The following is a 12,469-nucleotide window of genomic DNA, read 5'->3' on the forward strand; positions in this document are numbered from 1 at the left end:
GATTAGAGCAGAGGGATTGGAGGGCTGCGCGTTGTGAGGGTAAGAGGTTAGAGTGGGGGAAGGGGGTCGACAGGTTGAGGCGGTTAATGTCCCGGCGGCAGTTGGAAATGAAGAGGTCGAGGGCAGGTAATAGGCCAGCGCGGGGTGTACAGGTGCATGTAGTGTGTTGGAGGTGGGCGAAGGGGTCCTCGGAAGGTGGGCGGGAGTCCTGATTGTGAAAGTAAGCTCGGAGGCGGAGGCGGCGGAAGAAGTGTTCGATGTCACGGCGTGCATGGACGGAGGGGGATGAAGGTGAGTCCTTTGCTGAGGACTGATCGTTCGTCCTCAGTGAGTGGGAGGTCTGGAGGGATGGTGAAAACTCGGCAGGGCTGGGAGCTGGGATCTGGTGTGGGTGTAGAGCTGGGAGTGGGGGTGGAACATGTAACTGGGGTGGGTGTGATGGTGGGGGGAATGGGGGTGGAGGCATGAGCAGGAGTAGTGTTCCCCTCAGGGTTTTTGGGGGTGGGGAAAGTGACAGTGGGGTCTGTGAGGGGTGTGTCAGCAGAATGCAGGTGAGTGGCGCTGGTGAGGGCGGAAGTGGTGGCAGACACGGCAGTAGGGGTAGTGGAAGTCACTGAGCGTGTGGCATCAGCGATGATGTGAGGGCCGGAAGTGGCTGTGGGAGTGGCTATGATGGGGGGCGGAAGTGACATCATCAATCAGCGTGGGGGTGGCAGCTGCATCAGCCGCATGGCTAATGGCATTTCCGAGGCTAGGGGAATCTTCTGGAATGTTTGAGGAGCGCTGGTTATGGAGGTGGGTGGATAAAAGTTTAAGCCATATTTCAATCTTTGCTATTGATTGGCAGAAGATTTTATCAGCACGTACAAGTTTAAAACAACAATAACCTGGCCTAACTTGGATTTAATTAATTTCCCATGTTGGTCTTCTTGCAGAGGCATAGTGAGAAACAAAAAGAATCAACTGTAGATTTCAGGAGCATTCATTACAAGTCTAGCACTTTTCACTCCTAATGACTTTCGTTTATGGTTGCACATTATAATAGCAACATAGATAGCCATTATATTTTATTATTGGAAATTTAGTTCTCCTTTTTCATTTCTCATGGGTTTCAAAATGCACATATTACAAAATTATAAGTGGACAAAGCTCTCCCAAACCTGACACAATCTCTGCTCGTCGTAAATTCACTTTCCTGTGGAATTTGTGCAACGTTAAGTGCATGAAAAATGCACTTACTCAGCCTGGAACATAAACAATTAATGTTGACAGCATGGAGGAACTAGGTCATCGAGGACTGAGATTGAGCCAACATTAGCAGAGTTTTATCTGAACTTTTATGTTTTGTTGAAGTATTTTACAGAAGTCAGTTATTTCATGTTTAAGTATTTGATTCCTACTGACCTATAGTCCCGAGTTGTTTACTGTGTGTGTTATTCTGTTACTATAATTTGTAATAACAATACCTGCCTCAGTGAGCAGTGTGTAACCTTTTTGCATGTTATCTAATGAAGTTGTAGCTTGTACTCCATATTTCAAAATGTGAAGTGTGTGAACTTTGTATCATTAGATAACATGCAAAAAGGTTACACACTGCTCACTGTTCCCCTGAAGTTTCAGATACCTGTCAGATTCAGAAGATCTCAAAGTGCGTGACTGGTGCTCTCACCTGAGTTGGCTGGGAGGCTCATTTCAGAGTTTAAATGGGGATCCCAGAAGGGATTTCAATGTCATTCCTGCATACCATGTAACCACAAAATGTGCTAAGTATACACCACCCACTGGTGCTGGTCACTGAGCATCCTAACAAGTAATCCTGAAAGGAAACGTTCCTCCTCTCCAACAAAACCACTATGGCTTTCTGCCAATCTCTTGATATTCCATATCCTTAACTCTCATCCCTACTCCTGACAGCCTGAGTAACTGATAAACTGCAGTGCGTCATTATTCTAGATTATGGCACTAGAGTCTCTGATGAAAGATAATCAGGTCTTGCTGATTCCACTGGGCAACTTAAAGACTTCCACTGCCATCTCCTGCCTGATAGAATCAGACACACAAAGGTCTCCCATATCTGTGTACAGGACAACTTCACATACTACAAATTTAAACTGAATTCTGTGTAATTCTGTGCTCTTTATCTCATTCACTGATGTTAATAATTTGAATAACTGCTAATTTTGCTCAGTTTATTATTAAGTAAATAATTCTGATCTAATTCTAATTTTAATTCCTCACATGAAATTAGCAAATCTCATATTGTCTGAGTATTAAACACATTTTGATACAGTCACCCAAGTATAACTATTTACCTTTTATTTATAATTTAATTAGCTGAAGAGGCAAATTTAAAAATGAAGTATGATGGTGATAACTTCACTAACGCTCTCAGAGGTGGAGAAATTTGAACAAGATTTTGTATGTCAGGAGTTGCGAGATATTTAACTATAAAGTACTCTATAGTTCATCTCTGTGCTGCTGCCTCTTCAGGGAATATCCAAATAACAGAGTAAGTTCTGGTTCAGATCTCATGTGATGAGATTTTTGGTATTTTAAAAGTAACTTGAATCCTACAGCATGAGTACAGCATGTCCACTTGAAAAAAGGGGTGGGTCCCAAGCAATGGAAAGGTGCCACATTCTGAATTCAGCATCTGATTTATAAAGGCCAATGTGGTTTGTACTGTGTCACTTTGACAGACAAAACGTCACAGGGCAGGTCAAACCTGTTGCTACTGCGATTATAGAATTAAGTTTGTTCTTACAGCTGAGATTCAAAAGATCTGACTCAAAGCGCATAGCATCACCAAGGGAAGAAGGAAAGAAGGAATGTTTTCTGGGATAAGCATGTACACTTTGTCCTTCTTTGCACTTTTTCTGATCATCATACTTTTTCTTAAATGGCGGAGGATCAGGTAAGATGAATAACTAAGTAAATGTCTTAGGATGAAATTAAATATATTTGAAAGCAGATGAATGTTTGTATTGGAACTTAAATTCTGGGGCTTATTAAATATCTTTTCTTATGTAATTTATTTGTAAGCAAACCCACCAGTCTTTTTGCATTTGGTTTTTTGAATTAAAGAAAGTCATTAAATAGTTACAATTGCTGTGAAAATTAGAGTGGAATATAAAGAACTGCAGTAATCAATAAAAGATTAATGGTGTTGTTGTAGTTTTCCTGATAATCAGGTATACATATAAAAAGATATATGGCATGGAGTTATTACATGCCAATAGACTTATAGTGGTCTATTTATTTCAAGACTAAATCCCTCAACAATTTTTAGGACTCAAACTGGCAAAAAGTAGAGTGAAGAGAGATATTCCTGCTATGTTATAGTCACTTAGTTCTACTTGAAATAAGCATGATTTGATATGATAACTATCACAGACATCTCTGTCTGTATTTCTTTATGAAACAAAACAAATCCTCTTACATAACATATTACAGAGACAATTTCTTAACTCTCCTTTTTACTAACGTTCCTGAAGAAACTCCTACTCTTAGGCTACCTTACTAATTTACTGATTTTTATCTTGAAGGTGCTGATAAACTCAGCAAATAATTTTAGGAATTTCACAATAATTAGTCATGTGGTGCTTTCAAATGTACACGGCTGGGATTGCATGATAGCGTCTGGAATATTACTACAGTTTTATTAGAGTCAATAAAGTCATAGGGCTTTACAACATCGAGACAGACTCTTTGGTTCAACTCGGCCGTGCTGACCAGATATCCTAAATTAATCAAGTCCCATTTGTCAGCATTTGGCCCATATCCCTCTAAACCTTTCCTATTCATATACTCATCCAAATGCCTTTTAAGTGTTGTAATTATACTAGCCTCCACCACATCCCCTGGCAGCTCATTCCACACACCCAGCACTCTCTGTGGGCGGAAAAGGTTGCTTCTTAGGTCCTTTTTAAATCTTTCCCCTCTCACTTTAAAACTATGTCCTCTAGTTCTGGACAACCCCACCAGGGAAAAGACCTTGGCTATTCACCCTATCATGATGTTATGAACCTCTATAAGGTTACCCCTCAGCCTCCGACTCTCTAGGGAAAACAGCCCCAGCCTATTCAACTTCTTCCTCAAACCCTCCAACCCTGGCAACATTTTTGTATATCTTTTCTGAACCCTTTCTATTCTTTGGGCTTTCATCAGAAAAGAGGCATGATGTACATATATAGTAAAAAGATGGACAGAATCTCCCCTGCTGAAATGCAGTATGGAAGGCAGTGGAAGGGGAAGACAACTGGAGTGAGTTGGTATCAAGGAGCCCTTCACTGCTGTCTTACCGCCACAGAAATTCTTTTCTAGGCAGGGGGTCACAAGCTCATCTTTCCTCTGCCGCAGCCAATTAAGAACCTATGGTCAATCCATGACCACTGAATGGCCTTGTCCCACTTGGGCCGCAATTACCATTTCTCTAATTGAGACATGATGGAGTCAGTTTACTGGACTGGTAAACCAGTATTACAGTCTTCGAGGAGAAAGTGAGGACTGCAGATGCTGGAGATCAGAGCTGAAAATATGTTGCTGGAAAAGCGCAGCAGTTCAGGCAGCATCCAAGGAACAGAGAAGGGCTTCCTGAAGAAGGGCATATGTCCAAACCGCAGATTCTCCTGTTCCTTGGATGCTGCCTGACCTGCTGCGCTTTTCCAGCAACACATTTTCAGCAGTATTACAGTCTGTCAATTAGGAGAGGGGATTGGAGTACTGTAATATAAAACAATTTCTGCAAGACCAAGGGAGTGAATTGAGGGTGAAGAGATGGCCGCAGAGAGTCAGTGTTATAGGTGAGGTACTGACATGGATACAGGATTGGCTGACTGACAGAAGGCAGAGAGTGGTGTTAAAGAGGTCTTTTTCAGGATGGCAGCCAGGGAGTAGTGCAGTTCTGCAGGGGTCAGTGTTGGGACCACAACTATTCATGTCATTCATGAATGACCTGATTGAGGAACTGAAGACATCATTGCTGATGAAAAAAGATACATGGAGTGCCAGGTAGTGTTGAGGAAGTGGGAAGTCTGCAGACGGACTTGGACAGCCTAGGAGAATGGACAAAGAAGTGGCGATGGAATACAATATGGGAAATTAAGGTTCTGTACTTTGGTAGGTAGAAAGAGGCATAGACCATTTTTTAAATGGGGAATGGCTACAGAAATCTGATGCACAAAGACATAGGATTTCAAGTTCTTGCTCCTCTTAAGGTTAACATGCAGATTCAGTTGGCAGTTAGGAAGGCAAATGTAATGTTAACAACAATTTCAAGAGGGCTAGAATATAACAGCAGGGACATACTAGACTCTGGTCAGAATCCATTTGGAATATTATGAGCAGTATTGGGCCCTGTATCAAAGGGAGGTTGTGCCAGCCTTGGGGGGGATCCCGAGGAGGTTTCCATCAATGATCCCTGGGCTGAAGGGCTGGTCATCGAGTGATTGAGGAATCTGGGTTTGTACTTGATGGAATTTAGAAGGATAAGATGGATCTGATTGAATATTACAGAGTACTGAGAAACCTGGATAGAATGGATGTGAGGCGATGTTTTCACTAGTAGAAGAGACTAGGGCCCAAGGGCGCAGCCTCAGAGTGAAGAGATGACACGTGAGAATGAGATGAGGATGAATTTCTTCAGCCAGAGGGTGGTGAATCTGTGTAACTCATTGCCACAGAAGGATGTGGAGGCCAAGTTATTGAGTGATTTTAAGACAGAGGTAGATAGGTTCTTGATTCCCAAGGGTTATGGGGAGAAGACAGGAAAATGGGTTAAGAAACATACTGGCCATAATTGAATGATGGAGCAGACTTGATGGGTCGAATGGCCTAATTCTGTATCTTATGGTCTATTTTACATTTTGTTTTGAGACCGGTAGAATGGGTAATCATCCTGCACTTAACTACACTATTTTTCCCTTTGGGAAATAGTGCAAGTAGACCCGCAGGTTGATTTTCAATCTGCTTGACTATATCTAGAATGCATCTTCCATGGACAGGTCCTGGACTAGGTTTGGTGCCCAGAGCTTTAGCTCAGAGGCAGGGGCTGTACCTGCAGAGCAGCAATGCCTCTACCCTACAATGGGAGTGGAAGTAGCTGAGATCAGCTGTAAGCTATGGTTTCATAGCGAATGAACAGCTGCTCAAGATTTTTTTTTTAAATCAAAGATTGACAAAAAAGCCAGTATTCAAGTCATCTGTGAGTGAGGCTTTTGACCGGCACCAACTCATTTCTGTGCTTGGGTGTGTCTAAGTTTTGTTCAGAACTGCTGTGATTAGACATTGCTCTTATTTATGTTGACATGATCTCTCCGTTTTCTCTCCTTTGCTCTTAGATGGGCGGTGGGTGAATACACACAACCTTTGCTAGAATGAGACTGAAAGTGGAACTTTTGCCAGGCTCCACTTCAAATTTCTCGATTTTAAAAAAAATGCAGCTCTTATACTACCATAACACATCAAAGAGGAGCAGGTGAGGTGAAAACATTGTGACAGGCAGTCAGCATTCCCAAGAGGAGTAGACAAGATAAGAATCATCATAGCGAAGCACAGCTTGGCAACAGGCCCAAATGGGATTGGAGCTATAAGCAAGAATAATATATTTCTGTGTTTGTAATTAGGTTGCATCAAGTGTAAAATAAAAGGATCTATATTCTATTTAATTAAGGCATGCCTCGGGAGTTCAGGCCCATTATTTTCTCACCCTACACTATGTGGGATATCCTAGATGCTCTTGGATGGCGATGTGAATATGAAGTGTCTCTGGGTAAAAACAAGGGCTGCAGATGCTGGAAACCAGAGTCTAGATTAGAGTGGTGCTGGAAAAACACAGCAGGTCAGGCAGCATCCGAGGAGCAGGAAAATCAATGTTTTGGGCAAAAGCTTGCTCCTCAGATGCTGCCTGACCTGCTGTGCTTTTCCAGCACCACTCTAATCTAGACACATGAAGTGTCTCTGGTTAGAGCAATGTGAACTCCAGATATTGGAGTTTGAACAAAGGCCAGGGGCACTATTATGCATTCGAAAACTGAGAGGTTTGTGGATAGCATGCTTCAGGATGTGGTCACCCCAGCTTAACTTGCAGACACAGATGGAAAGGAAGGGGACCAGACAGGTAGTGAGGGAATTGCCCAAGTGCATCTCACTTTCAAACCATTAAAATCTTGGAAAGCAAGAGTCTTGTTGCCTTTATGGAGGGCAGCCAGAGCAAAGGCACTGGCATTCTGTGTAGTCCAGCTGCTCAGGAAGGAGTGTGGAAAGACTATAGTGTTTGGGGATTTGTTAGCAAGAAAAGTAGATAGATGCTTCTATAGCTGTGGACATGACTCCAGAATTGTATGTTGCCAGGGTCAAGCATGTCAAGCAGTTCAGAAGAGAAGTCATATTGGACTCAAAATGTTAACTCTCTTCCTCACTCTACAGATTCTGCCAGACCTACTGAGTTTTTCCAGATTCTGTTTTTACATTAAGGATGTCACAGAACAGCAGGGAAAGAGAGAGGTCATGGTCCATGTTGGGTCCAATCACATAGCAAGAAAGAGAATCAGGTGCTGCAAGCAGACTTCAGGGAATGAGGTAGGAAATTGAAAAGTAGGACTTCAAAGGTAGTAATCTCCTGATTACTTCACATGCCATGCAGTAGTGAATATAAGAAAAGAAGGATGGGACGATTAATGTGTAGCTGGAGAGATGGTGAAGGAGTGAGGACTCTAAATTCCTGAGACTTTGGGATCATTTCTAGGGAAATGGGCCATTTACAAATTGGATGGGTTACATGTGAACTGGAATGGGAGCAACATCTATGTGGGAAGGTTTGATAATACAAAACTCAGTGCTGGATGCCTTGCTGTCTCTGGTGTACAATAATAATTTGAACTTAAATGTAGAGTTATGGTCAAGAGATTCATGAATGACATGGAAATTGGTAGGGTGAAAAATCATGGGGTAGGTAACCATAAACTGCAGCAGGATATAAAAAGGGACAGGTGGGTACTAGCAAAGACATTTCAACCTAGAAAGTTGTGAACTAATATACTTCGGGAAAACAAGCAAAGCAATGGATTACAGTCTGAATGGTAGGTTTCTGGAAAGTGTAGAAGATCAGAGCAATCTTGGTGTGTTCATCCACAAATTCCTAAAGATTGTAGGGCAAGAAAGTAATTGAAATTGACTTTAATTAGCCAAGATATAGAATAGCGCTGAAAATGTGTTGCTGGAAAAGCGCAGCAGGTCAGGCAGCATCCAGGGAACAGGAGAATCGACGTTTCGGGCATAAGCCCTTCTTCAGGTCTGATCAGCATTTTCAGCTCTGATCTCCAGCATCTGCAGACCTCACTTTCTCCTCCAAGATATAGAATACAAGAGCAAGGAGCTTATAAAGTACTCTTTAGGCCACAACTGGAATACTGCATTGCAGTTCTGGTCACCACATTCTAGGAAGGCTGTGATTGCACTAGAGAGCAGTGTTCCCTCTAAATTTCCTACTGGCTGCATTGGCCTCTAAGGTCTGTGCATGGCAGTGACTTCAGGGACCAGAAGCCAATGCCATAATTGGTGTGCTGGCACTGATGGAACATTGCTCAAGAGGATGCATTGGAGATTTACCAGAATGCTGCCCTAGCTGGAGAGTCTGAGCTATGAAGAAAGATTAGATAAGCTAGTGCAGTTTCCCTTGGAGCAGCGAAGGTTAAGAGGATACCTGATAACAGTGTATACAATTATGAAAGGTATAGTAGAGGGGTCAATAACAAGTAGGGCATAGATTCAAGGTCAGAGGCAGAAGGCTAAGAGAATTGAGGACTTTTATTTATCATTTGGAGGTTGGTGGAAAATTCACCTGGGTAAAAGAATGGGTGAATCAGAAACTCTCGAATAATGCTTCTGGCCCGGGACCCCAGCCATGTTCCTAGACACTAGTGTGAGCATAGTAGGCCCCTGGAGGCCCACACCCTGGTAATTTAGTCTAATTGTACCATCTTGACCCAGAACCTGGCCAAACCAAATTTAGTAATTGGCATTCACTGCTCAGAGGGTTTGGCCAATTTATGATGGGAGAATTGAGGGATGATGCTTATTGCTATGGAGTTGCTGCTCTGAAATCAGTGAGCTTGACTTGCCAGGAGTTGGAACCAAGATGGCAGCTGGAAGTGCAAATATGTCTGGCCGCAGCAGGAAGTGCAGTGACTTTCAGGGCCAAACTTGAAAACAGGTGGCAATGGTTCTGAGGAATGAAACAGAGGTGAACCTCCAAAGGCACATTCATCAACATCAAGGTGGTAGCAGGGATACCCTGACCCCATCCATTAATCCCTCCACTGATTGTTAACAGAGGAAGATTGTTGTAAAAGAGACAATAATTACTTCCTGGCAGCCTAAACAATATACTAATGAAAACCTGAAGTAAATTCTACTGCTATAAAATATAACTGAGATAAACCATATCAGATAAATCAAGTCAGGTATGAATTTTTTGCATCTTCCATTTACTAGCTGTAAACCTTAGCAGTGGTAATAATCATCAATGATAAACCATGTCAACAATAAACCCTAACAGCTATCAGCAAAAAAAACAGTACCAATCATAATCTTACTGGATGCCCAGGAAACACTTTCGTCAATAGTGATTAATGATATTGTCATTAGGGGTAAAGGCATGCCTTAGATAGGATAAGTTTATACAGGAATAATATAAAAGCATTGGATATTTGTTAAATGTTGAGACATATATTGTAACAATAGTAAGCAACTTCTAATGTATGGACTTGCATCATTAACCAGCATAATTGTTTGGCGTGGTTTGAATGTGAGGAACTGCAAAGTATTCTCAACTAACAGTCAGCAGTTCTGCACTACAAAATGAACAGTAGATCTTTGAATTTTGAATGGAAGTCTCACTTTGCTACTATCTTTGGATGTGCAGCCATCTTACTGGAAAACATTTTTTGTCATCCAAGGATGCCATTCAAATATGAATCAGAGGTTTATACCTGTTTCAGAAGGCTACTACCAGTTTCAACACTTTTAGTTCTGGATTCATCCTTTTTAAAACATACTTTCTGATCCTGGTTTGAGAGAGCAGCTTTAGGACAGTTGTTTAAACAGAATAATTGTGTGCTCCTAGCCAGGAGATTTGAAATATATTGTGCATACTGTAGGTATTTTTCACAAATATAGAACATTTACATAAGTTTTTTGTTAAAATTCTAAAATATCTAAGTGTGACCAAACATGCATTACCAGACCAGCCAGAAACTGATTGCTGCCTCGTTGGAGAGGCAGACCTCAGTAGGCTTTTTTTTAAAAGATTAATTTGTTTACAGGACATGGGCACCACTGGTTCAGCCACCATTTATTGTTCATCCTTAAGTCCCCTTGACAGGGTGGTGGTGAGTCACTTCTTTGGAAGTCCTTTGAAGTCTAGGTTCACCCAAAGTGCTGCTCAGAATGGAGTCTAATTGAGATGAGGCCTGAAGCTTAATTGTGATCACTCCCAGATTGAACTGTTTATTATGGTGAATGTTCCATTCACACAGTTGATGCAATGGATTACACTCTCTGCAACTAGATCCTCAGTTTCCTAACCTACAGGCCACAATCAGTAAAGACTGGGGACAATATTTCATCCTCACGAACACTGGAGCCTCCCAGGGATGTGTACTCAGCCCCCTACTGTACTCACTGTATACCCATGACGGCGTCGCCAAATACCAGACTAATGCGATTTACAAGTTCGCTGATGACACCACCATAGTCGATCGAATCTCAGATGGCAACAAAACAGACTACAGAAGGGAGGTGAAAGACCTGGAAAAATGGTGCACTGAGAACAACCTAACTCTCAATGCTGGCAAAACCAAGGAGCTCGTTATTGACTTTCGACGGGATGTTTCTCATGCCACCTCTACACATTAACAGCACAGAGGTGGAACAAGTGGAGAGTGTTAAGCTCTTGGGAGTGGTCATCCACAACAAGTTTTCTTGGACTCTTCATGTGGACGCACTGGTTACAAAGGCCCAACAAATTCTCTTCTCCCTCAGACAGCTGAGAAAATTTGGCATGATGGCAAATATCCTTGCCAACTTTTATGGGTGCGCTATCGAGAGCATTCTGTCTGGATGCATCACTACCTGATATGGCAACTGTACCATTCAAGATCGGAGACGTTTACAGAAAGTGATGAACTCAGCCGGGACAATCATAAAGACCAACCTCCCATCTATAGAATCCATCTACCAGGCCCGCTGTCAAGGAAAGGCCACCAGTATTCTCAAAGATCCATCCCACCCTGGCAATGTTTTTCTACAACCTCAACCAGCGGGGAGAAGGTACAGAAGCCTGAGCACTTACACCAGCCATTTTCAAAACCGTTTCTACCCTACTGTTGTTAGAATACTGAATGGACTCGCAAACTCTTAACATTCGTCTGTACCTGTGTTTTTGTTTTTGCCACTGTTTACCTATTATTTACTTATCTATGCTACTTAACTGTGATCTGCCTGTATTGCTCGCAAGACAAAGCTTTTCACTGTGCCTCAGTACACGTGACAATAAATTCAATTCAATTCAATCTCTCTGAAGTAATTCTGGATTTATGCCACTACTTTTCCAAATGGTACATGAAGTGGAAATACGTGAAAGGGATGCAGAATCAATACGATAGCTGCATCATGATAAATGAGAATATGGTTTCTTTAAAACTGGTCATTAAATCTGGTTGACAGACCTTCCTGGGTTCATATCATATGCAAGAGGAGTGGTACTTTAATCCAAATGGAGCTGCATGATGTCACATCAGGATGAACATGCCTTTATAATTTTAACCATGAAAAGTACAAAATAACATTTTATGAAGGAGAAATTTTACATTCTTAGTATAAACATGCACATCCTTGATGGCTAAAAATTGGCTCAAAACAAAATGTCCATTGTTCAGTTTGGGTTAGTCAGGGTTACAACAGTATGAGTGTTACCAGAGTTCTACTCCTTTCAGGGATTATAATTCTATACTCAATCTGTTATAAGTTTGGAGCAGAATTCTTAGGGTTGTAGCAACTGCCAAAGCTGTTAAATATTAACACCAGGTACCAAGCTATGTTGAAAATATCCCTGAGTGGAGCCTTAACTGTGTAAATCAGGCTGGCTCGTGATTTGAACGAATCAATTGAGGCAGCAATGAAATGAAACCACGTAAACTGGGATAGCAAAGGGCAGAATTAATGTTTATGGGAATAGGCAGTCAGCCAAAGCAAACAAGAATGTAAAAACAGAAGAGAAACAAAGAGCCTGAGAACAGAAATTCAGAAAAGTATCTGGTTAAAAAAGTACAAAGGTCAACTAAAATATAGGATTCTGAAGAATGGATGTGCAGTTCTGTGGCTGCCCAAAATGACTTTGTCTGCCCTATCCCCACGCTGGTAAACATCAGAGAAAAGAACACCAAATTATACCCACCATGCAGGGGAGATA

General features: G+C 41.9%; 1 protein-coding gene across 1 annotated transcript in view; it reads left to right on the forward strand.

The window, feature by feature from the left end:
* The first annotated feature begins 2,695 nt into the window (after window positions 1–2,695).
* Window positions 2,696–12,469, forward strand: part of ptgis (prostaglandin I2 (prostacyclin) synthase) — a 103,819-nt gene continuing 94,045 nt past the window's right edge. The window contains exon 1 of the mRNA XM_087994896.1: window positions 2,696–2,914. Within this exon, the coding sequence (XP_087851022.1) occupies window positions 2,829–2,914 (86 nt within the window). The 5' untranslated portion in view covers window positions 2,696–2,828. The remainder of the gene's footprint in view (window positions 2,915–12,469) is intronic.

The sequence above is a fragment of the Chiloscyllium plagiosum genome, unplaced genomic scaffold, assembly GCF_037043375.1.
Source record: "Chiloscyllium plagiosum isolate Xiang-an unplaced genomic scaffold, Cpla_swu_hap1 HiC_scaffold_15, whole genome shotgun sequence".
Taxonomy (NCBI): domain Eukaryota; kingdom Metazoa; phylum Chordata; class Chondrichthyes; order Orectolobiformes; family Hemiscylliidae; genus Chiloscyllium; species Chiloscyllium plagiosum.